The sequence below is a fragment of the Rattus norvegicus genome, chromosome 15 (assembly GCF_036323735.1).
Source record: "Rattus norvegicus strain BN/NHsdMcwi chromosome 15, GRCr8, whole genome shotgun sequence".
In the NCBI taxonomy this organism is placed as follows: domain Eukaryota; kingdom Metazoa; phylum Chordata; class Mammalia; order Rodentia; family Muridae; genus Rattus; species Rattus norvegicus.
Window position 1 is genome coordinate 9,624,355 of NC_086033.1, and position 27,574 is coordinate 9,651,928.

At 44.1% G+C, this 27,574-nt stretch overlaps 1 protein-coding gene and 1 pseudogene across 4 annotated transcripts in view; both read left to right on the plus strand.

The window, feature by feature from the left end:
• Positions 1-27,574, plus strand: part of Ube2e2 (ubiquitin-conjugating enzyme E2E 2) — a 277,665-nt gene that overhangs the window by 213,288 nt on the left and 36,803 nt on the right. For all 4 annotated transcript variants that reach the window (NM_001399660.1, NM_001399659.1, NM_001399661.1 and 1 more), the window contains one exon: positions 6,916-7,048. In NM_001399660.1, coding sequence (NP_001386589.1) covers positions 6,916-7,048 — 133 coding nt within the window. The remainder of the gene's footprint in view (positions 1-6,915; positions 7,049-27,574) is intronic.
• On the plus strand, positions 13,119-13,522 carry Rpl36al-ps4 (ribosomal protein L36A, pseudogene 4; annotated as a pseudogene).

Consider the following 27,574-nt stretch of genomic DNA (forward strand, 5'->3'; position numbering starts at 1 on the left):
TGCAGTGTTAGCTGGAAACAAATGAGGCTCCACTTAGAGCGCTACCGTGGAGCTCTCCCACAGCAGCATGGAGAGTACCCTGACTCTACCGTGGTGCCACAGAGCGTTATCCACAGCACCGTAGAATGTTATACACTAGCACCACACGCATTATCATGGACTGTGGAGGAGCATTACCATTGAGGGTTGCCATGGAGTATTATCTTGGTGCCACAGAGGGTTACCATCTCTCATCTGTGATAGAGAACTAAGGGTTCTTTTGAGAATCAACTTGACTGAGAACTGTGAAGCGCAGAGTGTGGTAGTGTCGCCCTGTTGCCATGGTACTCTCCGTGCGGCTGAGGTAGAGCTCTATGGCTGCACACGGGAAGTTTGGGATATGGTGGAATGGTCTAAGGGGGGGAATAGCACGTGGACAGTGGTGTGCACTCCTGTCCAAAGCCTGTTTCCACTGCTGATAAAGACATGTTAGGGCCCTGGTCTTCCTGTCTTGCACATGGGCTGCAGGGTTAACTGTTAAGAAATGTTACTCAGTGCACTGCCTAGCAGACCTGACCAAATTGTTCTTAAGTCCAGATAGAAAGTATTTTTAGAAGACGTGGATGCCCTGAGACCTTCCATTTCTCACAGAGACTAGGATTGGGTGAGAAGTAGCTGTGTGTGTTGGGGGAAGGGAGACAGGAGCAGTGACTCCTATTGGGTTTCTGGTTGAACTAAGAAAATGGACTAAGGAAGGGTAGCAGAAACTGGAGTGGCTGTTTAAAGCCCCAGATAGTTGCCCAGGATTAAAGGAAGGTTCAGAGATCTGCAGGTGCTGGTGGGCGTCTCCACTGCAGGGTTGGAGGCTACATTCCCAGAATGCAGCCTCTGGCAAAGTAACCGCCAGTCCTAAATTCCCAGGAGGAGGCGTTTTGATTTTGTCTGGTTCCCCCCCCCACACTCCACCCCCCCCCGTACCCATCCTCCACTCCCTGTGCACATGCTGACAATTGCTTCTTTTTCCTAGAAGGAGAAGAAGAGGGTACACTGGAGAAAGGGGGTGTCTTTGTAGGGATTCTACTGTACTGCGAGCTTCTAAAACCACATACATTTTTACAATGTGTCTAGCATATCCCAAGTATTGCCATTTGAACATGTAATTGTTATCCCAGTTGAGCAGTTCCCAACTTCTGCTTTTTCACCCATTTAGGGGTTGAACAACACAAAGGTCACTTAAGACCATTGGAAAACACAGAGATTTGCATTATTATTCATAACAATAGCAAAATTACAGTTATAAAGCAGAAACACTAGTAATTTCACGGTTGGGAGGGGAGAGTCCCCACAACAGGAGGGTCAAAGCATTAGAAAGGTTGGGAACCACTATCTTAGATTATATGTATATATAACACATGCTTCCCTTGCACTTACAGCACGTGGCTCTTGGCCCCAATCACATCTCAAGCACCCCTAGCTTCATGGCTGCTGTAGTATATAGCACACTTCAAGGATTTTTTTTTTTCACTCCAAAGGGTTCTCACTTGCATGTTGCCAGCAGAAGAGAGGTAGAGACCTATGTAGCTTGAGTGCTACTTTCCTAACTATAGAATTGCAAGTAGTGTAGGCCTGCTTTCTGAGGAGGCAAGGGCGTCAGACAGCTAAGACACAGCTAAGACACGGTCTGTGTGTTGAGCAGGCAAATGAAATTCATGTGCCTTGGAAAACCCCTGTCTGTTATAAAGACAGTTTGTTGCTACTGACAAAGCATTTCTTTAAAAGATACACCTTGGTCAGATAACACAACCCAGAACGATATCAGCTGTGTTCATTTAATCCACCTCAGCAGTATAGACAGCTGATTTCAATAAAATCTGGGTTTCTGATTGAAAGACAGATGCAACTCTATGAGCAGAAATTGATTTTAAATAGTCCACAGTGGGTGCCCTTCTTGCTAAGGTATCTGTCTTAGCAAGAGTCCCTCTCTGGATGGCACTGTGTGGTGACCACTTACTTGGCCCTATAGTATGTAACTACCTGAAGTTTCCATTCCTGGAAGATCACCTTAAACCTTCTCAAAGTGACTTCACATTTGAAAGTCTTTGACACACTGTTTCATAGCTGTGTATTAACTGAGTTTTTCCATCAGCCTTGAGATAATGTTGTAACTATAACTTATAATTTACTCTCCATAAACTCTTCCTCCTCATAAACTTCTCTCTTCACTGGGTTTAATTGTAGCCCAGAATGTAAGTGTGTCTTATTCATCCGAAGAGTGTGCTCTGTTGGCACAAGAGGCTGCTGCAGGTGCTGGCCTCTGCTTCACTACCAGATGGGAGGATGGGCAGAATGCTGTCTGGTCCCTTACTGTCTCACTGCCGTGCAGTGTGCTTGATTCCTCTGCACTGCATTAGGAACTGCGATTTTACTTACTGTATTTTAGAGAAGGAGTTGATCAAGAAAGATCCCAGGGGTTGAGAGTACTTGCTGCTCTTCCAAAGGACCTGCGTTAGTTTCCCAGCCCCTCCATAGCAGCTCACAACCATCGATAACTCCTGTCCCAGGGGATCCAGCACACCGACCAGGCATACATGTGGCACACATACTTGCATTCAGGCCAACCACACACCTAAAATAAAAATAACCCTAAAGACAAAAGAAAGAATAGGAGAGGGAGAGAGAGGGTGGGGGAGGGGAGGGGAGGGGAGGGGAGGGGAGGGGAGGGGAGGAGAGGAGAGGAGAGGAGAGGAGAGGAGAGGAGAGGAGAGGAGAGGAGAGGAGAGGAGAGGAGAGGAGAGGAGAGGAGAGGAGAGAAGGAGAGAGAGTCAAAGTCCAAATACATGAAATAAAACTGAATGGGGCATCATCTTTACTGCTAGATCTGTGTGATGCGGCTTCCCAAGTCCAACTTAACCCCTGTTCTCACACAGTCACTTATGGATTGACATCTTTCCAGTCCATATCTTCTCAAAACATATTCACTTATTAGTGGTATGGGAAATCGATCACAAAGCCTCATGCTCAGTAGACGAATGCTCTACCAATGAGCTCACCCTGAGGCCTGGGTCGGTTTAGTGTTTCGTTCTTGAGAATTTCGATACATGAGTCTTATGTGACATCATTTTCATCTCCTCTACCTCGCCCTCCCTCTCAGATTCATGACCGCTTTACTGCAGTGTGTGCTCGTGTGTGTGTGTGTGTGTGTGTGTGTGTGTGTGTGTGTGTGTGAAACCTGCTAACTTTCAGTGTTGCCCTCTGTATATATATTTAGGGCTGACCACTTGGGATTGGACGATCTATCAAGGAGCTTATCCCTGGAGAATACTTACACCCCCTCTCAGCAGCCATTGATGGCCCATGGCTCTTCATCAGTGGGTAGTGCTGGCTTCGTCAGGGCTTCTATTCCTGCACAAACATCATAGCCAAGAAGCGAGTTGGGGAGGAAAGGGTTTATTCAGCTTACACTTCCACACTGCTGTTCATCACCAAAGGAAGTCAGGACCGGAATCACACAGGGCAGGAAGCAGGAGCTGATGCAGAGGCCATGGAGGGATGTTACTTACTGACTTGCTTCCCCTGGCTTGCTCAGCTTGCTTTCTCATAGAACCCAAGACCACCACCCTAAGAATGCTACCACCCACAAGGGGCTTGTTCCTCCCCCAACCCCCTTGATCACTAATTTAGAAAATGCCTTAGAGCTGGATGTCATTTTCCCAAGGGAGGCTCCTTTCTCTGTGGTAACTCCAACTTGTGTCAAATTAACACACAAAACCAGCCAGTACAGGAGCCTTGTGAGATTACCCCACCCACATGTGTGTGTCAGCTCATGTTGTCATTGTACAGCTCTTGTTTAGTCAACCATATTTTTCTTCATATTTAGTGGATGTGGCTTCCCTGTCTCATGTAGTAGACCCTACTAACAACAGGCATCCTGGGCCTCTTTCTATCCCCCTTTCTGTGGTGTTCCTGAGCCTTAAGTGTAGGGGTTGTGTTATGGGTGTATCAGTTGGATTGGGGCATCCAAAAATCAGTTGTTCTCTACCTTAGGACTAAATGTGGATGTCTGCAGTTGTCTCCAAATGCAGTTGTTCTCTATCTAGGACTAAATGTGGATGTCTGCAGTTGTCTCCAAATGCAGTTGTTCTCTACCTTAGGACTAAATGTGGATGTCTGCAGTTGTCTCCAAATGCAGTTGTTCTCTATCTAGGACTAAATGTGGATGTCTGCAGTTGTCTCCAAATGCAGTTGTTCTCTATCTAGGACTAAATGTGGATGTCTGCAGTTGTCTCCAAATGCAGTTGTTCTCTATCTAGGACTAAATGTGGATGTCTGCAGTTGTCTCCAAATGCAGTTGTTCTCTATCTAGGACTAAATGTGGATGTCTGCAGTTGTCTCCAAATGCAGTTGTTCTCTATCTAGGACTAAATGTGGATGTCTGCAGTTGTCTCCAAATGCAGTTGTTCTCTATCTAGGACTAAATGTGGATGTCTGCAGTTGTCTCCAAATGCAGTTGTTCTCTATCTTAGGACTAAATGAGGATGTCTGCAGTTGTCTCCAACTGCTACAAAAGGAAGCTTCAGTGGGAGAGATGAAAGCGACACTTACTTGTGGGCATCAGGATCGGTGTTTAGAATACAGCTGGGAACTGCACTGGTTAAGGAGGCTGCCGTTGTGGTAGCCATGGTCCGGGATCTCGGCAGCCATGGGTAGTTGGCTGGGTTTATGGTACCAGGCATGAACTCCCTACAACAGAGGCGGCCTTAAGTCTCTCTAAATGGCTGTTAATTAAGACATGTAAGTGCCACTATTGTACCCTTGGGGGGCATCTTGCCAATGCTGGTTATTGTTATAGTTCATAAACTTTACAGCTGGGAAGGACACTGGATCAGTTTTTAACACGCAGTAGATCACAGAACTGCTCGTTTTACATAGCATTCTATAGCCCTTTTAATATGCTTTTCCCATATTACATTTGTGTTTATTTTGTGTACATGGATGTGTACGTGTGTGTTTATATACATGTCCTAGTGTACATATGAAGGTCAGAGAACACATTGCAGGAGTGGGTTCTCTCCAGTGTATACTTCCTGGGAAACCAAATTCATGACATTAGGTATGACAGCAGGCAACTTTACCAACTGAGCCATCTCACCAGGCCACATACTCTGGGATCACATCCATTTAAGTCCTTATCTACTCTAGGATCACGTCCATTTAAGTCTTATCTACCTGAGATCACGTCCATTTAAGTCCTTATCTACCTGGGATCACGTCCATTTAAGTCCTTATCTACCTGGCTCATACCCACTAACCAGCCTCTTTTCCTACTCTGTTCCTACTCAAAGCCACTGTTTCACTCTCCCTCTGAGACCAGTGCTTTACTTAACACTGTGAGATCACACAGCACTTGTTGTTCTAGACCTGACTTTGCTGAGCTCAGCACCTTCCAGGTCCACCCAAGATGCTACAAAGCCCAGACTTTCCCTCCTTCCCGACTGAAGAGCGCTGTGCTCCAGCACATTTGAGCGTGTTTATCTGCAGTGTGTAGACGTCGGACTCACCGTGCACCACTCCATTTTGCTTGTTACGCATTTATATTTACCAGTTGAATTGTTATTTTCCCGATTTTGATGAAACTAAATATTTTAAATTTTATTTCTACCTTTTAGAAATGTCTGCTGGTGTCTTTCTGATGGATTATTAATCTTTTCCCTGTTGATTGATATGAATTTATGATTGGGCCCTAAGATTTGGTCAGCTTTCCATGGTCTAAATATCATTTCTCAGTTTATAGATACTGTAAAGGTTTTACTTTTGCATGGAAGAGAAGGGAAGGGATTCTGGAAGAAGAAAAGTGGAGGGAGAAAGGGCAGAAAGCCTTCTGTAACCTGTGAGGATAACTTTTTCCCTTCTACTTTGATTGCTTAGTGAGGCGAGTTACATTTAAAATGGTATCATTGTGTAGTCTTATCTTGGTTATGATCAATTTTGTTACAGTGACTTTTGAGTAAACTCTTTCCCAAGCATTCATGATGTTGTCCACTCTGTTAGGATATCATCATAGTTAATAACCTGATAAAACAAAAAGAACCCTGGGAAACCTCCAGTTATTTTGGGTTTCCCCTGCCCATGAGGAGCTTTAAAGATCAGAAACACTGAGCAAACCCTGTACCACTGAGCTAGGCCCCCAGTGCCAAGAGCTAAATTAAAGTCATACTGTGGCCCTGATGCTCACTGGGAAGAATTAGCACCATTCACACTCGGCTTTATTCTTCTTAGTGAATTTGCTGGAGACATGGGTGTATGTTGGCCATTCACAGTCATATGACCTGCCCAGCCATTAGCCTGTCATTGCCAACAAATGTGTAGTTAGTTAGTAGCTAAAATCTATTCCTCAAGAAATGTTTATTCTAGGGAGGAACAGAGAAGAAGTTATAAAATACAATCATAAAATAACATGTCTTATCTAGGATATGGGGTAGTAGGGGGAAGAGGTTCCAAATGGCTGGGTCTTCAGAATGGTGGCTGTTCCCTGGTGTCTGTCAGGGACAGTCTGTGCTCTCAGTGCTTAGAGGGTTTGGGCCAGCCACTTTGCATTACCCTTTCTCACTTGGAAATTCTCTGCTATTGACCCAGAGCTGTGTCACCCCTCTCAGGTCTTCACACATAATCCCACATTCAGGCAAGGCCAGTGTCCTCGGAGACGTCTTCCATAGCGTTTGGGTTGCGAGCAGGACCTTCGGATCTGCTGGATTACATAATACCAGCATGTTGTATTTATAGGATGATGATGTTGACAGGAACAATATGATAGATAAAATTAATGTGTTGACTTTATTATGTTTTATGAAATGGCTCAATTTATTATTACCATATATTTTTTTAATTCCAAACTTTATGTAATTTCTAAGCACATCTCATTTGTGTGTCTTATTTCAGTGCTGGACCCAAAGGAGACAACATTTATGAATGGAGGTCAACTATATTGGGACCCCCAGGATCTGTCTATGAAGGAGGGGTGTTCTTTCTTGACATTACCTTTTCACCAGACTATCCGTTTAAACCCCCTAAGGTCAGTATGATGCATTGCCCGTTTTTAACATTCTGTGTTGTGATATGTATATACTGAACATATGTATATATCTATATATATGCACATCTGCTCTGTTGGCGTAGGCTGCTTCCCCGTACCCACTGTGCTTAAAAGGAAACGAGACGTGAGAAACCGTACGTCGTTCCTCTATCTTAACTTTACATGGGTTTCATTGCTCTTTCTCATTATCTCTTTTCTGCATATACAAGTAATATTACAGAATAATATTATAGAGAATACCATGTTTTCACCATGTCTGTGTAAATAGGAAAGTGGAATTACTCCAGGGTCAGGCTGCAAAGGCAGACTGTGGGGAAAGGAGGCTTCACAGAGAGGGTAACCACACGTGTCTGTGCTGCTGCCTCGGTCCAGGTGCTCGCCTGAAGCCAGAGAAACTGTGGTGATATCTTGGTAATACATTTGGAAATATTTTGAGGGCTGAGAGCATAAGTTGTTGGTAAGATCCTGGGTTTAATCCCTAATGCCAAAATCTGTGTGTATACATATATATGTATTTTCTAGTAATGGCCCATTAATATAACATATTGATGAAATAGAATTTCTTTAATGCCTAACACAAGTCAAGAAAGAGTACAGTGTAGTCAAGTCATGGGACTTCCTACTATTAAGATAAGGTTGTGTACTTTAGAATATCTTCTCATTGATCTCCGCTGCCTCAGGCTATTAGAACTTAGGCAGCATTCTGGCAGAGGAAAGACCCTGGGCTCACTGGCTGTGCCTGCTAGTCACCAGGGTAGTCTGTGCACCTGACACAGGCATGGTTGTAGGTGGGCCGTCACACTTTCCATGCTTCCCCTACATCGCTTTTCTTGCTTGGCTTTCTTCCTTCCTTTTCACCGATGCCCAGAGAGCATTTTGATGCCAAAAAAGAGTAACTCCAGCATCTTGCCTGCACTGTGCAGGGAGCTGCCAGTCAGGGCGTCCAGATCTGAGCTGAGACAGTCAACCCCAAACCTTGTTCCTTACCACATTGTACAGTGCACTTACGCATGCAGCCACAGAGAAATTGTTTACCGTCTGAGTGCACAGGAGCCGTTTGTCTGTCCTTCCACTGTACTTTGGAATGGCTTGTAAGCCACCTGCGGGGACACGTGGGACGTTCTCTGGCAGTCTCTGCAAGTCAGGGTCAGAGTGAAAGAGCAGATGTAGCCAGCCATCTACCTCTCAGGAGCCGCGTGTGACCTGTTTAGTGGAGTAGGCGTCTCAGGTGTGCACACTGACAGTGAGCTTTAAATTGCGTAAAGCTGCAAGTGAGAAGTGCTATGTTAGGTAAAAGAATCTTGTTTGAAGAGGCCTTGAGACAGTGAAGGATATTTGAAACTGCAAGATGTGGGGGCTAGAGAGATGGCTCAGTGTCTAAGAGCCCGCCCTTCCAGAAGACCCAGGTTCAATACCCAGCACCTACAGGGAGCTAACAACTGTCTGCAATCCGTTCCTGGGCATCCAGCGTGCTCTTGTGTGCTCCATGGCACTGCCTGCATGAGCTGCACAGACATGCATCCAGGCAAAATACCTATGTGCATAAAACTAAAATAAAACTACAGTCATGGCGTTGGCCATGTCTAAGTATGAGAATGGGGACGAGTATGAAGATAGAAAGGGAAGACCTCCTTTATCCTCATATAGATAGAATTCATGGGCTACAAACCTGGGGTTCTTTAATGGGACATTTTAGGAGTGTTTTAATTGAGCTCGTCACTGTAGGAATTCTGTTGACCTTTGGAATGGAGGAGGTGGTGAGTCACAAGCCTTCCTCATTACTGACTTCTGGGGAGGCGGCGTGTCCTAGCCTTACTGGCTGCCCTCTGTAGAGGTGGGAGCTCAGATTCACCTCGGCAGGGTTTCCCAGAAGTACAGCAGCAGTCTTCAACCATGTTCTCTGTGCCACCCTGGAAGGTTCCCTAGTGAGAAGAGCGTGAACGGAATGTGCTGTCTGTCCTGAGATGTGCCAGGACCTCAGTGTGAACCAGGTCAGGCCCTAACCTGGACGGCCGAATGGGACAGAAGTGGAAGCATGAAGCAGTGAGCTGCAGGAATACAGTGTCTGTTCTCCGTGAGGAACCTCACGCCCGCCCTTTAAGCAGTCCACTTCCACAACACGGCTTCTCTTTGTCCTAAGTGTCCCAAGAAAGCTGAATTACAGAGCCCCTCCACCCCCACCGCCTGAACTGGGCTGGAGAGCCTGTGAGGGAAAATTCAGCTTTGGCAGGTGGAATCACAGTTAAAACTCATTTTCCAGAACCATACAGGAAATTTGAAAAAGCAAGGTGTCACTTTCCAAGTTACCAGCTTTAGAGCTGGGTTTCCGAGGCAGATACCTTTCAAAGGAAAAAACATTAGTGAAGACGGGGCTTTTGTTCACCTTTAAAGCATGTGTCCACACTTCTCCCACCCTTCCCATGTGGCCACATTCTGTGTCACCGGTGCCCGGTGCCCGGTGCCCGGTGCCTGGTGCCCAGTACCCTGCTATATCACCAGAAGCTCTTTTTCTGCTTGATACATTTTTTTCCTTGCAAGCTGAAAAAAAAAATCTTCAAACAGCACCTAGGAAAACGATTGATGAGATCAGAGATACGTAAATAAATATAATTCAATATCTATTTAGTTAGCCATGCCAGCAAAGTGAATCAAACAAGATACATTTTTTTTGCTGCTGTGACAGATTCTGTTTCAATCCTGCAGAAGGACCATGGGCCACACTAACTGCAGGTCAGGGACGGCTTTGTAGCACCTTGTCTGGCATAGGACTCTGAGCCTGTGTGTGCTACTCAGTCACACACACACTTAGTCTCTCTCTGATGAGGCCCATTAAGTTGGGTGGGCTCTGTCTTGAAAGAGTGACTTACAACCAAGAAGGGAAGTGGAGTCAACTCATATGTCTTATGGTTTTCAGCAACACTTGTAGTTTTTCAGTACAGAGAAATATTTCAATGTTAGGGTTCAGATGCTTATTTATGAAGTAGAAATGACTTTGTATTTTGCTAGGAATTTATTTTCTTAGTCACATTACAAGTATTTCTGTTCTCAAGATCTGTATATTTGTTTTCATATTTTAAGTTACCATTGTACATATTTGTTACAGAATAAAGTACAATTTTAGCAAGCAAAACAAAAAATTTACATATAATTTAATCTCCAAATAGACTACTCACACAGTTTTAATGTATCTATCTGGAGTTTTTTGATCTTTTTTCATGTATGCCCATATTGATATGTATTATGCTGACACACATGTACAAACTTTGATCAAAGCTGTCCCTCACATTCCATGGCTTCATGGTTATTGGCACACACTTCCAATGAACACGCCACTATATTACAATCTTAGAGCATACATTATGCTCCATTGGACAAATGTAACAAAATAGAACTGCCCTCTTGTACTTGAACAATTAGTCACCTCTCAGTACTTATAATTGTTGATGTGGTGGCACCCTGATAATTAATATACTTTGTATTCTTGTATTCTAAATTTAGTGACATGAAATTTCTAGGTAGGTTGCCAATTATAGAGTTTCTGACAAAGGTTGACAAATTTATCCTCCAGAAAAACTGTAAATCATATTATGGCCATCATCACATAACTATGGGACAGAACTTTGCTACTCTTTAATCTCTAACAATCTGAGATATGAAAATAGCACCCCCCATGTTCTAACCTGCACTCACTTGACACCAGCAAGGAGTTGAGTGGTTCACATTTTCATTTCCTGCTCTCTAGTTGTCCATTTGAGGAAAGAATATGAAAGTACCAGGTACCAAAGTTAAATCAGGATCAGATAAACCATCTAAACAGTCCCATAACCCCTAAAGAAATAGAAGCAGTCATTAAAACTCTCCCAACCAAAAAAAAAAAAAAAAAAGCCCAGGATCAAGATGGGTTTAGTGCAGAATTCTATCAGATCTTCATCGATGACCTAATACCAATACTCTCCAAACTATTCCATAAAATAGCAGCAGAAGGAACACTACCCAGTTAGTTCTATGACGTCATAATTATACCTAAACCACACAAAGATCCAACGAAAAAAGAGAACTTCAGACCAATTTGCCTTATGAATATCAATGCCAAAATACTCAGTAAGATTCTTGCAAACCAAATCCAAACACATCATAATGATTATCATGATCAAGTAGGCTTCATCCCAGGGAAGCAGGGATGGTTCAATATATGGAAATCCATCAATGTAATCCACTATATAAACAAATTCAAAGAAAAAAACCACATGATCATCTCAATAGTGCTGAGAAAGCATTTGACAAAATTCAACACACCTTCATAATAAAAGTCTTGGAAAGATCAGGAATTCAAGGCCCATACCTAAACATAACAAAAGCAATATACCGCAGACCAGTAGCCAACACCAAACTAAATGGAGAGAAACTTGAAGCAATCCCACTAAAATCAAGGACTAGAAAAGGCTGCCCACTCTCTCCCTACTTATTCAATATAGTACTCGAAGTCCTAGCCAGAGCAATCAGACAAAAAAGGTCAAAGGGATACAAATTGGGAAGGAAGAAGTCAAAAATATCACTATTAGCAGATGATATGATAGTATACTTAAGTGACCCCAAAAATTCCACCAGAGAACTGCTAAGCCTGATAAACAACTTCAGCAAAGTGGCTGGATATAAATTAACTCAATCAAATCAGTAGCCTTCCTCTACTCAAAGAACAAACAGACTGAGAAAGAATTTAGGGGAATGACACCCTTCACACCAGTCACAAATAATATAAAATACCTTGCTGTGACTCTAACCAAGCAATTAAAAGTTCTAAATGACAAGAACTTCAAGTCTCTGAAGAAAAAATTGAAGAAGATCTCAGAAGATGGAAAGATCTTCCATGTTCATGGATTGACAGGATTAATATAGTAAAAATGGCCATCTTGCCAAAAGCAATCTACAGATTCAATGAAATCCCCACCAAAATCCCAAGTCAGTTCTTCACAGTTTGAAAGAGCAATTTGCAAATTCATTTGGAATACAAAAAAAAAAAAGAAAAAACACACAGGATAGGGAAAACTATCTGAAACAATAAAAAGATCATCCCTAACCTCAAGCTGTATTATAGAGCAATAGTGATAAAAAAACAAAACAAAAAAAAACTGTATGGTATTGGTACATAGATAGGCAGGTAGATCAATGGAATAGAATTGAAGACCCAGAAATGAACCCACATACCTATAGTCACTTGATCTTTGACAAAGGAACTAAAACCATCCAGTAGGAAAAAAGATAGCATTGTCAACAAATGGTGCTGGTTCAACTGGGGGTCAGCATGTGGAAGAATACAAATCTATCCATTCTTATCTCCTTGTACAAAGCTCAAGTCCAATTGGATCAAGGACTTCCACATAAAACCAGATACACTCAAACTAGTAGAAGAAAAAGTGGAGAAAAGCCTCAAACACATGGGCACTGGGGAAATTTTCCTAAACAAAACACCAATGGATTATGCTCTAAGATCAAGAATCGACAAACAGGACCTCATAAAACTGCAAAGCTTCTGTAAGGCAAAGGACACTGTCATTAGGACAAAATGGCAACCAGCAGATTGGGAAAAAATCTTTACCAATCCTACAACAGATAGAGGGCTCATATCTAATATATACAAAGAACTCAAGAAGTTAGACCGCAGGGAGACAAATAACCCTATTAAAAAATGGGGTTCAGAGCTAAACAAAGAATTCACAGCTGAGGAATGCCGAATGGCAGAGAAACACCTAAAGAAATGTTCAACATCCTTAGTCATCAGGGAAACGCAAATCAAAACAACCCTGAGATTCCACCTCACACCAGTGAGAATGGCTAAGATCAAAAACTCAGGTGACAGCAGATGCTGGAGAGGATGCAGAGAAAGAGGAACACTCCTCCATTGTTGGTGGGATTGCAGACTGGTACAACCATTCTGGAAGTCAGTCTGGAGGTTCCTCAGAAAATTGGACATTGAACTGCCTGAGGATCCAGCTATACCTCTCTTGGGCATATACCCAAAAGATGCCCCAACATATAAAAAAGACACATGGCAAACATGGCGAACGTTCCTAAGACCCGCCGGACATTCTGCAAGAAATGTGGGAAGCACCAACCCCACAAGGTGACGCAGTACAAGAAGGGCAAGGATTCTTTGTATGCCCAGGGAAAGCGGCGTTATGACAGGAAACAGAGTGGCTACGGCGGGCAGACTAAGCCCATTTTCCGCAAAAAGGCTAAAACTACAAAGAAGATTGTGCTGAGACTGGAGTGCATTGAGCCCAACTGCAGATCTAAGAGGATGCTGGCTATTAAGAGATGCAAGCATTTTGAACTAGGAGGTGACAAGAAGAGAAAGGGCCAAGTGATCCAGTTCTAAGCTGATTTTGTTATGAAGACAATAAAATCTAAGCTGATTTTGTTATGAAGACAATAAAATCTTGACCTTTCACCCCCCCCCAAAAAAAAAAAGACACGTGCTCCACTATGTTCATCGCAGCCTTATTTATAATAGCCAGAAGCTGGAAAGAACCCAGATGCCCTTCTACAGAGGAATGGATACAGAAAATGTGGTACATCTACACAATGGAATACTACTCAGCTATCAAAAACAATAACTTCATGAATTCTTAAGCAAATGGATGGAACTAGATAATGTCATCCTGAGTGAGCTAACACAGTCACAAAAGAACACATACGGTATGCACTCACTGATAAGTGGATATTAGCCCAAAAGGTCAAAACACCCAAGATACAATTCACAGACCACATGAAGCTCACGAAGAAGGAAGACCAAAGTGTGGATGCTTCAGACCTTCTTAGAAGGGGGAACAAAATCACTCACAAGAGGAAATATGGAGACAAATTGTGGAGCAGAGACTGAAGAAAAGCTCATCCAGAGACTGCCTCACCTCCATCCCATATACAGACACCAAACCCAGTCACTATTGGGGATGCCAAGAAGTGCTTGCTAACGGGAGCCTGATATAGCTGTCTCCTGAGAGGCTCTTCCAGAGCCTGACAAACACAGAGGGAGCTGAGTGCTTGCAGCTAACCATTAAACTGAGAATGGGGTCCCCAATGGAGGAGTTAGAGAAAGGACTAAAGTAGCTGAAGGGGTTTGCAACCCCATAAGAAGAACAACAATATCAACCAACGCCCCGAGCTCCCAAGGATGAAATCACCATCCCAAGAGAACACAGGAAAGGACCTATGGCCCCAGCCACATATGTAGCAGAGGATGGCCTTGTTGTGCATCAGTAGGTGGAGAGGCCCTTGGTCCTGTCAAGACTGGAGCCCCATTGTAGAGGAATGTCAGGGAGGCACGGTGGGAAGGAGTGGATAGATGCACCCTCATTGAAGCAGGAAGAGGGAGGATGGGATAGTGGGTTTCTGGAGGGGAATGGGGGAAAGGGGATAACATTTAAAATGTAAATTTTAAAAATCCAGTAAAAAGGAAAGCAGAGAAAGGAAGATGATCAACTATAGTAAGAAATGGTGACATTCAACATTTGGAAGCCCACTAAATAAAGCTGAGACAGGATCTGTGTCACCACGCCCTGCCTAGGTGACTGTCATGCACCTGCCATTGCTGCCCTTACCACTGCTGCACAGAGAAAAGGAGGGCATGTGTCTCCTGTAATTTTCACAAGGAAGTGTGTAGAGCCAATGCCTGCTCCTGAACTCCAGCCTTGCATCGAGTACACAGCAGTGTTATGGAGTAGTTTATGTTCTTTCTAGTTCGGCCAGGTTCCAGTCTCTTCTATGTATTGAACTGTCTACTTGGCACGTCTATGTGAATTTCAGTAGTCATCACAAATCAGTACATCTTAAGAAATACTATTGACCTTCACCCCATTCCAGCAGACAAAATCTCCCAGTCTTTCCCTTCTCAAGAATTGCCACCCTACTTCCCTATTGGCTCAGACTAAAAACTTAAAACTATCCCTGCTCTCTCAGGCAGACTGTTCTGACTAAGTCTTGGCTCAGTCCTCAAAGCTAGTAATGAATCTCAACAGTTTCCATTTCCTCTCCCTAGTGACAATGTGGCTCAACGGCCATCCACAGTTAGTTCCCCTTCCCCAGATGTCTGTGGCAGCCTTTTATCTGGTCCCTGCCCCTGCAAAGCTTGCCCCTATTCAGCTCCACCTAATGGTGGAGGTCTCTGTGTACCCACACTTTGCTCAAACCCTTCAGTGAATGAACATGAGAATCTCCAGTTCAAAGTCACTGTCCTCTCACCCTCTGCTAAGATGCCCCACCCCACCCCCCACTTCTCCCATGGGCCCTTGTGTTTGTGCTTCCTGCTTTCTGCTTTTAAATTCTCCCAGAATTGGATCCACCTCACACCATTTTCCGCTTCATTTCTATTCAAATGCCACCTCAAAGAGGCTTTCCTGTGTGACAAATTTAAACATCCCTAGGTTCTGACACTGCCACCATTACCTTCTGAGCTGGCTTTGACTCCAGCATGGCTTGCTTGCACTCTGGACTTCTTTGTCTGTTGTATTTTCCTTCCTGCCATTCTCACCAAAACCGCTCAACAGCATTTCGATCAGACAAAGTAAAGTCTGGTAAAGCAGACCTTTGTAGGACTCTTTTAGCCCATACAACTCTTACATAAAGAGAAGGTGGATCATTTGCCACTTCGTAGCTAGGAAAACCCAAGACCTTTGGAGGTAACTCGAAGGAAATGGGACACAACCTTGTTCTAAACTGGGTTTTCCATTCCCAATATAAATTCCTTAAGTCCTTGAAGAAGGACCACTCCCTGAGTTCTACGTTCCGGCTCCACTGAGCCCATCAGACTGTTTGGAAGTGACAAGGCAGGAGCTGACTCAGGGCAGAAAGGGTGTTTAAAGGAGAGTTTGCGAGCCTGCTTTTGAATTTTGCCAAGAGTCCATTTTTTAGAAGCCCAGGGAGACAGATGCTCAAGGTGTCGGTGGTTAAAAGGACTTGCTGCTCTTCCAGCCTGCTCTACATAGTGAGTCCTGGGACAGCCAGGGCTACATAGAGAGACCCAGGACAGCCAGAGCTACATAGAGAGACTGTGGGGGCAGAGGGATGTGGAGGGATGAGGATTTTTCTCAAATATGTTTCTGGTTTTTGGAGACTGAGGCATTAAATGTATGTTGAATGCTCAGTACTGATTTCCAGGTTATTTTCTAGCCCTAAGCTAAAAAGAAACCCACTTCCTATTTTACAGACCCTCCTCATAATATCATTCTCAGTGTCATGACGGCCAGGGCACTGCTTTCATTCCGTGGGTCAATAGTACTTTTTGTCATGCTGTCATTTAAGGTGTGAAATGTGTAAGTAGACCTGATGATCAAAAGTAGAACAAGGTATATCCATGGCGTGTACCTCTCACCTCAGCAGTCGGGAGGATTGTGTGTTTGATGCCAGCCTAGGCTCTCTGCAGTGAGCTCCCGTCTCAGAAAAGAAGTGCTACTGTCTTCATGCCCCTGAAAGGCACGCACGGTGACTGTGCCTCCCCCCAAAAGACCAACACTCCAGGACTTGATGTCATGTGTTCAAGAAATACCAGCTTTATTATTATAAACCAAATTAAAGTGCCTGTATAATAAGAGGACATTAGCCACTTGGCTAAGGGAAAAGTTGAATGAGTGTATCTTGGAAGGACCCTGTGTGTTTCTAGTTTTTTATAGTATGTTTCAGTTTGTAGTTTGGGAACATATAGTCACCTATAAGATGCTTATTGCCCAAGCCAATGTCATCTATTTAGGCCATTTCCACTCAGCCCCTCTGAGCCCTGAGAGCTGGCATTGATGGTTATTATTGCCAGCATAACTGGGCTAAGCTCTGCAAAGGACACACTTGCACAGGGAAGGTCTCTGAGCAGGTGGTGGGGACATTCGGGGGACTGTCAGTGTTCCACACACAAAAGCTAGTAAGTGCCATGCTCCTTAGTCAGAGGAAACAGTTGTTTTATGAATGTCCCTGGGTAACAGAGAACAAAGACAGTAAGAAAACACACACACAAAAAAAACAAAAAACAACAACAAAAACCCTCATAAAAAGAAGTCCTTCTTTAGAATTAAGTCAAAGCAACTTCAAATTTCTCAAACCTTGGGAGAAAGGCCCAGGACGGCCTCTGGGCCCAGATCAAGACTTGGAACAGACCCTTGTGTTAATGGGCTGTAAACTCAAGGTGAAAACTTCTGTACTGTCCACCTAAGAAGTGGGATAGGAAACAGTATCGTACGTGTAAGGGAAGATCCTAACGCCCCCTGCTTCAGAGAGCATGGCATTTGCTCGGCCTGTTGTATGCAGTGTTAGTACTGCTCATGCCTGGGGACTGGGCAAGTTGGGTCCATTCCTAGGACTACTTGTCAACCCCAGTGCCTTAATTAGTCAGATTTGGAGCTGTGTCTCTTGATATGGTGCAGCCCTTGGAGTCAAGCAAGTCTGAGGGGACAGGAGGAAGCAGTGTTGCTTATAAACTGGTCATGTGCAGATATTACATGGGCTTTGTCTCATAGGAAGTAGAAACAGTGAGGAGGAGACGATGGTGAATGGGAGACCCAGAGCTTTGGTAGAAGAGCTGTTCTACCATTGGACACATGTTTACTGTAGTATCCATATGTTAGCAGAGACCTGCTCAGATTTCTTGGGTTGTTTGCCTTTTAAAGACAAACAAACCCAAACCCTACGATGCTCCAGACCTTTGCTCTGTGTGAATGAGCGAGGTGCAGCCCAGGGACAAGGAGGCAAGGAGAGTATGTGGGCATTGGAGCCGTGCCAAGGCCAGAAAAGCAGCAAGGCTGTGAGACAATTCTTTCTTATCTTTATCCTCACAGATGCATAGATGTAGCCATCCTCATGCTGAGCATACAGAAATAGGCAAGAGGAGGCCCCTTTGAGGGAGAGTCCACAACCAGGATGCTGCAAAATAGTCCTTTCTCAAGATGGGCACCAAGGGCTTTTGAGCATGATAGCCACCTGCTGGGGCAGTGCCCCTTGTGATGTAGGGTACATAGCACCTTCCTTGGTTCCTGCCCACAACATGCCAACATTAATTTCTTTTGCCTCCATAAGACTAAGAGATGTACCCTCATAAGTTGCAGACCCCCCCCTGAACAAGCAGCATCGTGCCTGACTGACACCGTGTTCTCAACAGCAGTCCTGTCTGCTGGCACCCAACTCGAGACATTTGTGAGGACTATGGCTTCGGATCTCAGTGTTAAGATGGGATTTCCTCAGTGTGGGGAGCTCACTGGGCTCCTACTGGGACTTGTTCTGAGTGCCCAGCTTGACAGGTCTGACGTTCAGGTTAGAGTTCAAGATGCACGCATGAGAGTCAGTAGAGATTTATGGTTCTTAGACTCAGGAATCTGACCCGTAGAATTATGCCGTTGGTGACCCAAACTGAAATTTTTTTGCGCCTCTAAATTTTTAGAATGAATTTCCCAAAGGAAAACACGGATTATTAGAAAAACCAAGAAAGTAACATTTTCTATTTTTCATGTTCTCAGTACTTGGAGATTAGAAAGATATTATTCATATGAAGTATTATTGCTGGCAGGCTTATACAACAGTACTTAAAATATCTTAGTAAAATGAATAACTTACTGTAATAAATTATGAAAGTCAGAACAACTGGATCAGGCTGATGCCTTCTACATACCAGGCTAAAAGTAACACCCTGCTGTCAAAGTAGATCTCTGCAAGGGGACAAACTGACCTTTCTTAGGCTTCTGTCTCACAAATCTGATATCACAGGAAGCTTAATCTTACAAATAGGACGTGGGTGCAGTTGTGTCCTGTAGCTGGTAACCAGCAGGCCAGCGGTAGGACCTTCTGGCCTCCTGGTTTCTAGTCCTGAATCTCCAGTTGGCACATCCTAGCCTTCTGAGCCAGGAGGTCCTACGGATGACAGTGCTGGCTTCACAATCACCCCAGGGCCTTTTCTGACCCAAATGGGACACGAGTTTGGCTTCTGTTCTAGGGAAGAATTAAGAGTTAAATACAGATTTACCTTTTCATTTTGGTTTTTACCAAACCATAGATCTGTGTGTGTACAATGTTTTCCACATACCTGCCCAGGAACTTACCTTTATCTCTCTCCCTGTGCTATATGGAAAGCAGCAGAACTCAGAGGAAAGCCACACAGAACAGTGTGTTTAGTACAAGGTATTTTCATTTCCATTCTCTTTCTTACTTCCTTTCCTCCATGAACATTTCCTGATTTAGTTATTTACTTTGAAAACCAGTATATTACATTTTTAAGATAGATTTTAAGAAGTAAAGTGTGTACTGATGTTAAACAGCCCAAGGACCATATAGGACTATTAACACTTCTTGCCCCATTCTGTTTTCCATATTTTCTTACTGAGTGTCCAGAAGGCTGTCCCACACACGTGGGTCTGTGTCATGCTGGCATAGTGTCCCACACACGTGGGTCTGTGTCATGCTGGCATAGTGTCCCACACACGTGGGTCTGTGTCATGCTGGCATAGTGTCCCACACACGTGGGTCTGTGTCATGCTGGCATAGCACTTTGTTGACCTTGTGCTTTGTCACCCCAGCAGTCTCCCTGATTGGTAATAGGCAATAATTACTATTTGGTAATAATCACTCCTGATGGGTGATTATTTCTGATTTTTTTCTCACAAGTAGTGTTTCATTGGGTATCTTGGGGTAGGTTGTACGAAATAGGTAGGGTATAAAGTCCTAGAACAGGAATCAGTAGGTTACTCCCTCAAATGTTAAACTAAGCAGTTGTAGCATTGCTCATCAAGCCCTGTTAGCCGCTCCAACAGGGAGGGAAGAACGTGTTCATGATTGCATTCTTATTGAGAGCCCTTGGAGAAAGCACTTCTCTGCATAAAATGTAGATGACCCAGTTTTTCCAATTTCGTAGATCATTGTTTTTAGTTATCTGTAGTTTGGTTTATGTAGCTGAAGCTAGTCTTGAACTTGCCGTGTAACCGAGGATGGCCTTGAACTCCTTATGCTCTTGTCCCTATCTATGGAGTGTCCTACTGCCAGTCTAGGGAGAACTTCAGAGCTCTGGCCCGGCCAGAGCAGCCAAAGAGTTGTGCTTTCTGAAAGGGAAGGGGGAGTCAGATCCAGGCAGCCACTGTGGCTCTGGAAAATGCTATGCAGCTTTGGGACAGAACTCTTGTCCCCAAAAAGAGTTACAGCTCTTGTATGACAGCCACTCTCAGACAATCTTCGATGAAGTAATTCTCACACCTTTACTCCTTGTGGACAGGGTCATATACATTTTGGGGTGGCTTGGGTTCTAAAAGCAGATGCTTTCTGTTGGCTTGGTCTGAGATATTAGGGCTGCCTCATCTGCATGTGCTGGTGCTTGGGGCACTGCCCCTGCTTGACTGATTGTTACGGTTCTTTCCATGGGGTGCCATGCTCACTTGGAAGAGGCCTGGTCGTGAGTAGATGAAATGCCTACCTTCCTCAGGTCTGAGAGTTCTGGGGTTTCTGAACCCACTCAACCTTACCAAGTTTCCTGGCACGGTCCACTGGCCCACACCCCACCACACCCAGCTTGGACTTAGTATTTTCATAACAGAAACAGACAGTTCATATCACATGACCATCACAGTCATGAACACACAGTAGTTGTGGCTGCCTGTACAAAAATGACATGGGGCAGGAGGTGGGCTAGATGGGGACACGACTCAGAAGGAGGTGGGTGGCACAAGTGGGCAACATGAAAGAAGGGCTCGGTCACCTCTCTGTCAGGCCCCTTTGTCTCATACAAGAACACCCAGAGTTCTTGCCCTGTGTGCTCCTTACACCTACCTCGCCCCCTGTTCTGTCTGACCTCAAGAGCCTTATACATTACCAACACATGTCCAATCCAGGTTCATCCAGTAGCCTCATCTTCAGGGTTCTCTCCTCTGTGTCTCCTGACGACTTTACACAAATAAATGATCCATTCATTACATTTTCTTTCTACCCTCCCTCAACTCGGTGAGAACAAAAACCTGTCTGTTTGCAGATAGTAGGTTTGAGAAATGAATTAGTATTCCTTTTCCTCATCATTTCTCAACTTTTCTAAGATCTATTTTTTCTCTGCTGACTTTTTGTATCTTATAATATTGAAGCATTCAGTCACCATGGTCTCTCACTTCTCTCCCTGTCTTGTCTCATCTTATCTCTACTCGGCTCTTTTCCCCAGAGGATTAGATACACATGGCAGACGTGAGCTTTCTTTTCTTCAAAGAGGCCTGCTCCTGCACCATTTAAAAGACTGAACAGGGGGGTGGGGGATTTAGCTCAGTGGTAGAGCGCTTGCCTAGCAACCGCAAGGCCCTGGGTTCAGTCCCCAGCTCCAGAAAAAAAAAAAAAAAAAAAAAAAAAGACCGAACAGAAAGTCAGTGTTTCACTTTAGAACATCAGGTAGCAATACAGTCCGTCTTTAGATGCTTAAAATTCACTGTAACCAGGGCCGGCATCAATCTTATTGCCTGACTCAACAAGAAATTAATCTACCTTAAAGAAGTCTGAGGGCTTTTCACCCCATCTTATTAGAAATGTGATGTTCTTGGTTTCTTTAAAGTATCTAGGCAATATTTCATGTAGACCATCTGCTGACACAAACTATAAACAAACAGTTGGCATTTCTCAGTATAGATTCAGATCCCCAATACATAGGCAAAACTTCAGAGCAAGATAAGAATCCAGAAATAAAGTATTTTCTTCTGTGGATATCCCCTGCAGGATAGACATGCTTATTTCCTATACCATTTTTATAACTTCAGAGTTTGAAGTCACATCAAGAAAGCTCAATGCATATGCTAACTTTCCAAACTTAGGGTAAGTGTGTGAACTTTGCCTTTTCCTCAACCTTTCTATGTCACACAACTGATACTTTGCTTTATTTGAGCAGAAAATTGGCTGGGGAAGGGAGCCACGTATCATGGAAAGGTACTGTGCTGTATTCATATAATGAATAGGATAAGCTCATGAAATAAAGACGTAGGAGAATTTGTAACACACATGGACCCCACAAGTATGACACTCAAATAAAGACACCATGAGATTATTCAAAGTCAAGGAACAGAAAAATTAATGGATAGAAGCAGGATACAGAATGGCAGCTGGCTTTTCAATTGGTGGTGACAGGGAAGAGGCACAAGGAGGAGTGTTCCAAAGGGACGGTCGTGTTCTGGATCTCTTCTATGCAGGGGTTACTTGGCTGTGTCGTTTACACAAGCTTCCTGTTCAGCTGACGTCCATCCCTACAGTCACTGTTCCCCCAGCTTTGTGTGTTCCACATCCAGCCCATGGTTTTCATGAGCCAAACTTTTGTGCCTCCTCCACTGGGAAAATACTCAGCATGCAGACGCGGTGCTCTGATTAGTCACCAAAAGCCGTGCTGAGGTGGTTGCCAGAGTGAGGTTTCTTGAGGGCAGAGCGCAGGCCGGCGGAGTATCTGAACCTTTGGGGTGGTTAAGAGGCAGACAGTCGCATGAGCTCCGATGTTCTGCCTCCTGGGAGACACCTTTGGACTTTGTAGCGTGCCCATCAGCAAGAAGACTGTCACCCTCTCAATCTCCTGGCTCCCAGAACCAAGGCAAGGCAAACTCACTTTCTTTATACATTACTCAATGTCAAGTCTCTTGTTATCATGACAGAAAACAGACTAAATTTGCTGTCAGCCCTACTCCATTTCTCCTATGCTGGGATGCTGTTCAACCTGGAGAGAGGTCTGCCTGTGTGAATGTATTCAAGGGCACTGGGCACCAGCCCACTGATTTTATATCCTATTGTTTACAGTCTCCTTGGTCATAAATAACACTTCCCCATCAAGCTTTGATTTATGATTGCCAAGCCACCATGTGCTTCAGCATTCTACCAAATGTAGTTGCTCATATGCCTGTCCAGAACATCAAGAAGCTGCCCGTGGGTGTCAGCAAAGGAGGTTAGAGGTGTCACACTTTCATGGGAACTCTGCACGAGACCCTGTATGCGATGTGCCGTCAGCCTTCCAAGGACCGGGGCCTATAGCATTGAAATGCTGGAATTCTGTGTCTGCTTCTTCCCTGATCAGTAGGAAGCTGCTCGAAAGGAGTTGGTCCCATGTGGTTCGGTTTGTCGTCATTATGCCCTGCTTACACCTGTTGATTATTGTCATTTCTGAGGCATAAGAAACAATCTGTTTGATAATCCTTTCTAGAGTTCTCTTTAAAATCACACCATTCTTTCCGTTAATGAAAGAAACAGAACTTAATGTAATTGAGTAGAGTTAAAAATGTTGGCTCTTTGCCGTCTGATAACATTTTATCATTTACCACGAGTAATTCCTTTACTTGTCCAGCACTTGCTCAAAAAGATCTTCTGTCCTCTAAAATTTATTTCTAAATCTGCTTAGACCCATGAAGTGATTCTAATCTCAATGTTCCAAGACATTAAAAAGTAAAGAGTGTCTAGTTAGGAATAACAGACCAGCCCAACCCTGATCCTCACAGAACTTAGCACCGTGGGCAGATGCCGCCCACTGTCCTGTGGGTATCAACACCATGAGAGCTACAACAGACACACAACTAACTCCATGTGAAGGCCTCGGCAAGGTCCTCACAGGACACTGCAAGGCCAGGACTGAGGAGATTATGTTCTAATACAGATCCAAGTGCATAAACCATAGAATTCAGTAACTGGCCCATTAGTTGGTAAACAGATCATTCTGAAATCGGGTTTAAAAACAAAAGGAACAGAATTTGTGGATTTTCTCCACAAAGCCATTTCGGGAGTCTCACCTACCTAGGCTGTACTTACCTGTATACATAGTTAGAAATGAATTCACAGGTTAGCAAGCTGTGGAAACTAATTAAGGCAGTCAGTAACTACCCAGCACAGGTTTCCCAGAATCAAAACTTACTTTCTAGTCATGTTCATAAACTCCTAAGGGTCCACATCCATCCTAAAATGCCTACAGTAAATTGATATTTGAATACAAAGTAAAATAGTTCATTGGTAAATATATTCAGACATCTTAGTACCATTCATTGACCCAGTAAGCACACACACACACACACATGCACACACACGCACACACACGCACGCATACGCACACGCACATGCACATACACATCACATGCACCCAATTAAATGTATATGGTGTTTGGCACCCTGGATGGTTTAAAGCGATTTGCATGCCCTGCCCTCAAATAGCCTTCCATTTACACAGGAGGAAAAAGACGAGCACACAGAAGTGTAAGAGTAAAATCAGATCAGAAAGTGATGAGTCCTGTGACCAAGGTTGAGATGTCCACAGGAGGCGGAGACTCTCACAGGCGGTAGAGACTAGCAGGTTATTGGGACAGTAGAACTCTAAGGCCCTGGAAAAGACACATGAATTCCACCTCACCTCTGACACACCAGAATCTCTTGCAGGTAGGAAAGTTGAATTCAGTGAGTTACCACACGTAGAGCAGTGTGCTTTGAAAGGTCCATTAAAGTTTAAACAGAACTCTTGGTTTATGAGAGGCCAAGGTATGGAGACCCAAAGAGAACAGCACATAGGCTCAGGCGTGTGGGCACACAGGCACATAGGTGGCTACAACACAGATGAAAAAAAGTTTCTTAAGTGGTCAAAGGCAAGGATCCCAAGAGTTGAAAGATGGCGGAAATCAAGACTACATATTGAAACAGCAAACTGAGGCTGTCACAGATGCCTCCGGTGTCAGTGAGACTCTGTTTCCCAGCAACAGTCCCAGGGCGGGAATCAGAGCAGTTCCTGCTCAGCCGCTGACTTTAGATTTACAATGGGTCTTTTCCTGTGGAAGACCAGCGATCCAACCTTTGATTGTCACCTCCACACTAGGCCTCATCAGTGGTTATGTGATTTATGCCCAAAAGGAAACTTTATAATCTGTAAGCATAAGTTGTTTTGGGGTGGGGGAAATGAAAACATGTGTATGTGTGCATGTGCATGTGTGTTGTTCATGTCCACCCTGTACACAGGTTTGGGAAAGTGGTTCAGCGTTGATGGGTCTCTTCAATGTGTTGTGATTTTTCCTAAATAAAAGGTTGACCACAGGAAGCACTGCCTGCTTGCAGCATACACATTGGAACAGTGATGTTAGACAGCCTACAGAGGCAGGGGAGGCCCTGAAGAAAACCTGTACAGCTAGACACAGCAGGCGCTAGACAGAAGGCCAGAGAAAGGAAAGCTAAGTTTCTGTAGCTCAGAGCGGCTGCTGTGGAGTATGGAAATGTGGACTTTTTGCTCCTATCAGCTATCGTTATCTTCTCTCCCTGGAATTAGGTTAATGCAGATGTGTTAACGACATCTGCCCTCGACTATAAAAATAAGAGAAAGACGTATAAAATTATACTTCATTCACACTAGTATATGATAAAAACACATCAATAAAACTTTAAACGCTGTAACCAGGATGACAATCCTTTTTTTAAAGATTACTTTCATTTTGTGTGTATAAGTGTTCACCTGCTTGAGTATGTCTCCTAGTGTGTGTCTGGTACGTGCAGAGACCAGAGGAAGGTGTCCCACATTCCCTGGAATTGGAGTTATAGGCATTTGTGAGCCACCGTTCGGGTGCTGAGAGATGAACTCGGGTCCTCTCAAGCGCAGCCAGTGTTCTTTGCCACTGAGACATCTTTCTGGTCTCACATTAATATTTCTTATTAATTAATCAAATTAATTCTGTCCATCTCATCTGCTGCAAAGATACCAGAGTCCGTTTGCACATTTTGAAAGCTAAAGGCCATTGAAAGTTGTCTTGCCTAATGCCACTTAACGCTGCTTCATTGCAGCACTTCTAGATCCAAAACTAGGAAAGAGGGGTGGGGGAGATTGAGGAGTGCAGTATCTGCTTGTGAAATGATTTAAATCACTCTGGTACCTATTCATGGTTGTCAGCCTGACTGCATCTGGAATAAACTCCAGTCCAGAAATGCAGCTCACACCTGTGAAAGGTTTTCTGCTTGGCTCGAAGTGGATGAATCCAGTTTCAGTCTGGACCTCTGAGATAGAAAGACACTCATCTGATTGGATCTTGAGGTGAAAAGACTAACCTTTAACCTGGCCATGCCTTCTGCTGAAGGTCATACTCACTGTAAGAGTGGAAGAAGGCAGCGTTTGCTCTGCCCTGCTTGCCCTTGCCCTACTAGCACACCCACTCCTTCCTGTATGTTATGTGTATGAGAAAGATTCATTCAATAAGTTCTCATACAAGCATATTTATGAAATGTATCTATTATTAATGTTGTCCATGATTGGTGAGTGAAGGTGTACATTCATGGCATGTGCTCGGACCTAAGAGGACAACTTTGCAGAATCAGTTCTCTCCATGGACTTTTACATAGGTTATGGGAGCAAATTTAGGTCACCAGGCTTTACTGTAAATACTTCCCTGGTGAGCCTACAAAACATGTCTTCCTAAAGCAGCGCCAGAACCTCCAGCTTCTGAGATTACTTGAGCAGGATTGTGCTGTGGCCATGGACAGGATTTGCAAGGCGATCATCGTGAAGGAGCATCTCCCTCAGACACTGTCACTGTGGCACGAAAGCCTAGCAGCTTGTCATAAAAAGACCTAGCAAATGTACAACACAGCCAGCAGCGTTCATGAAAATGGGATTCCTGCTTCAGGCTGAAGGTGTAAAGTGAAATGTGTGGCCCGGGTGCAGCTTAAAATTCAGACCTGAGCATGTGGTGTACACCATTAGTCCCAATTCTCAGGAGGCTGAGACAGTCAGTCTGTGTGAGTTTGAGGCCAGCCTGATTTATATGGAGTTCCCAGACAGCCGGCAGCCAGGGATTATATAGAAAAACCCTAGATAGATAGATAGATAGATAGATAGATAGATAGATAGATAGATAGATAGATAGATAGATAGATACGTACGTACATACATAAATAGATACATACATACATAGATACATACATACACACACATACATACATAGTAAATAATCTCAGTGGTGTTAGGTATATCTTATAGCCTCTATTCTTAATCTCTTTCATGAGATTTTTTTACCAGGTCTCTGAGGCCTTATTTTGCATATAGAACCACATGGATTCTTGCCTGTGGCTACCCAGGAAATCATACTGGAGGTCAGGGGCTCCAGACACTAGCTGGGAAGTAAGGTGACAGACACGGTGTTTAGACTAGTCACATGATTACAGAGCTGGGTTTCCAATAGGGCTTCAGTAGGGCTTGGTTTCCATCCTCCATGGACGTGTAGGGAAGTAACTGTGAAGGTCCACGAAGCCTGGGGCTTGCCTCAAGCCTCCTCTGTGACACCAGGGACAAGGTCTAGGCAGCCAATGGTGACTGAGAGAGTTGCCAGCCCATGGTTTATTTGGCCAGGGGATTTCTGAAGGTCCTACGGCTAACTTAGCCTTGGTTCCCAACTCCTTCTCAATTTGCGGATCTGATTGTATTTGCCCTGGTCCTAGGATCAGGAAGCCATGTGTATCGGCCTTGATGTATCCAGTGGAAAGTCCCACCTACCAGGTCACTAATGAAGGTATCTTCATCCCCCTACCTCC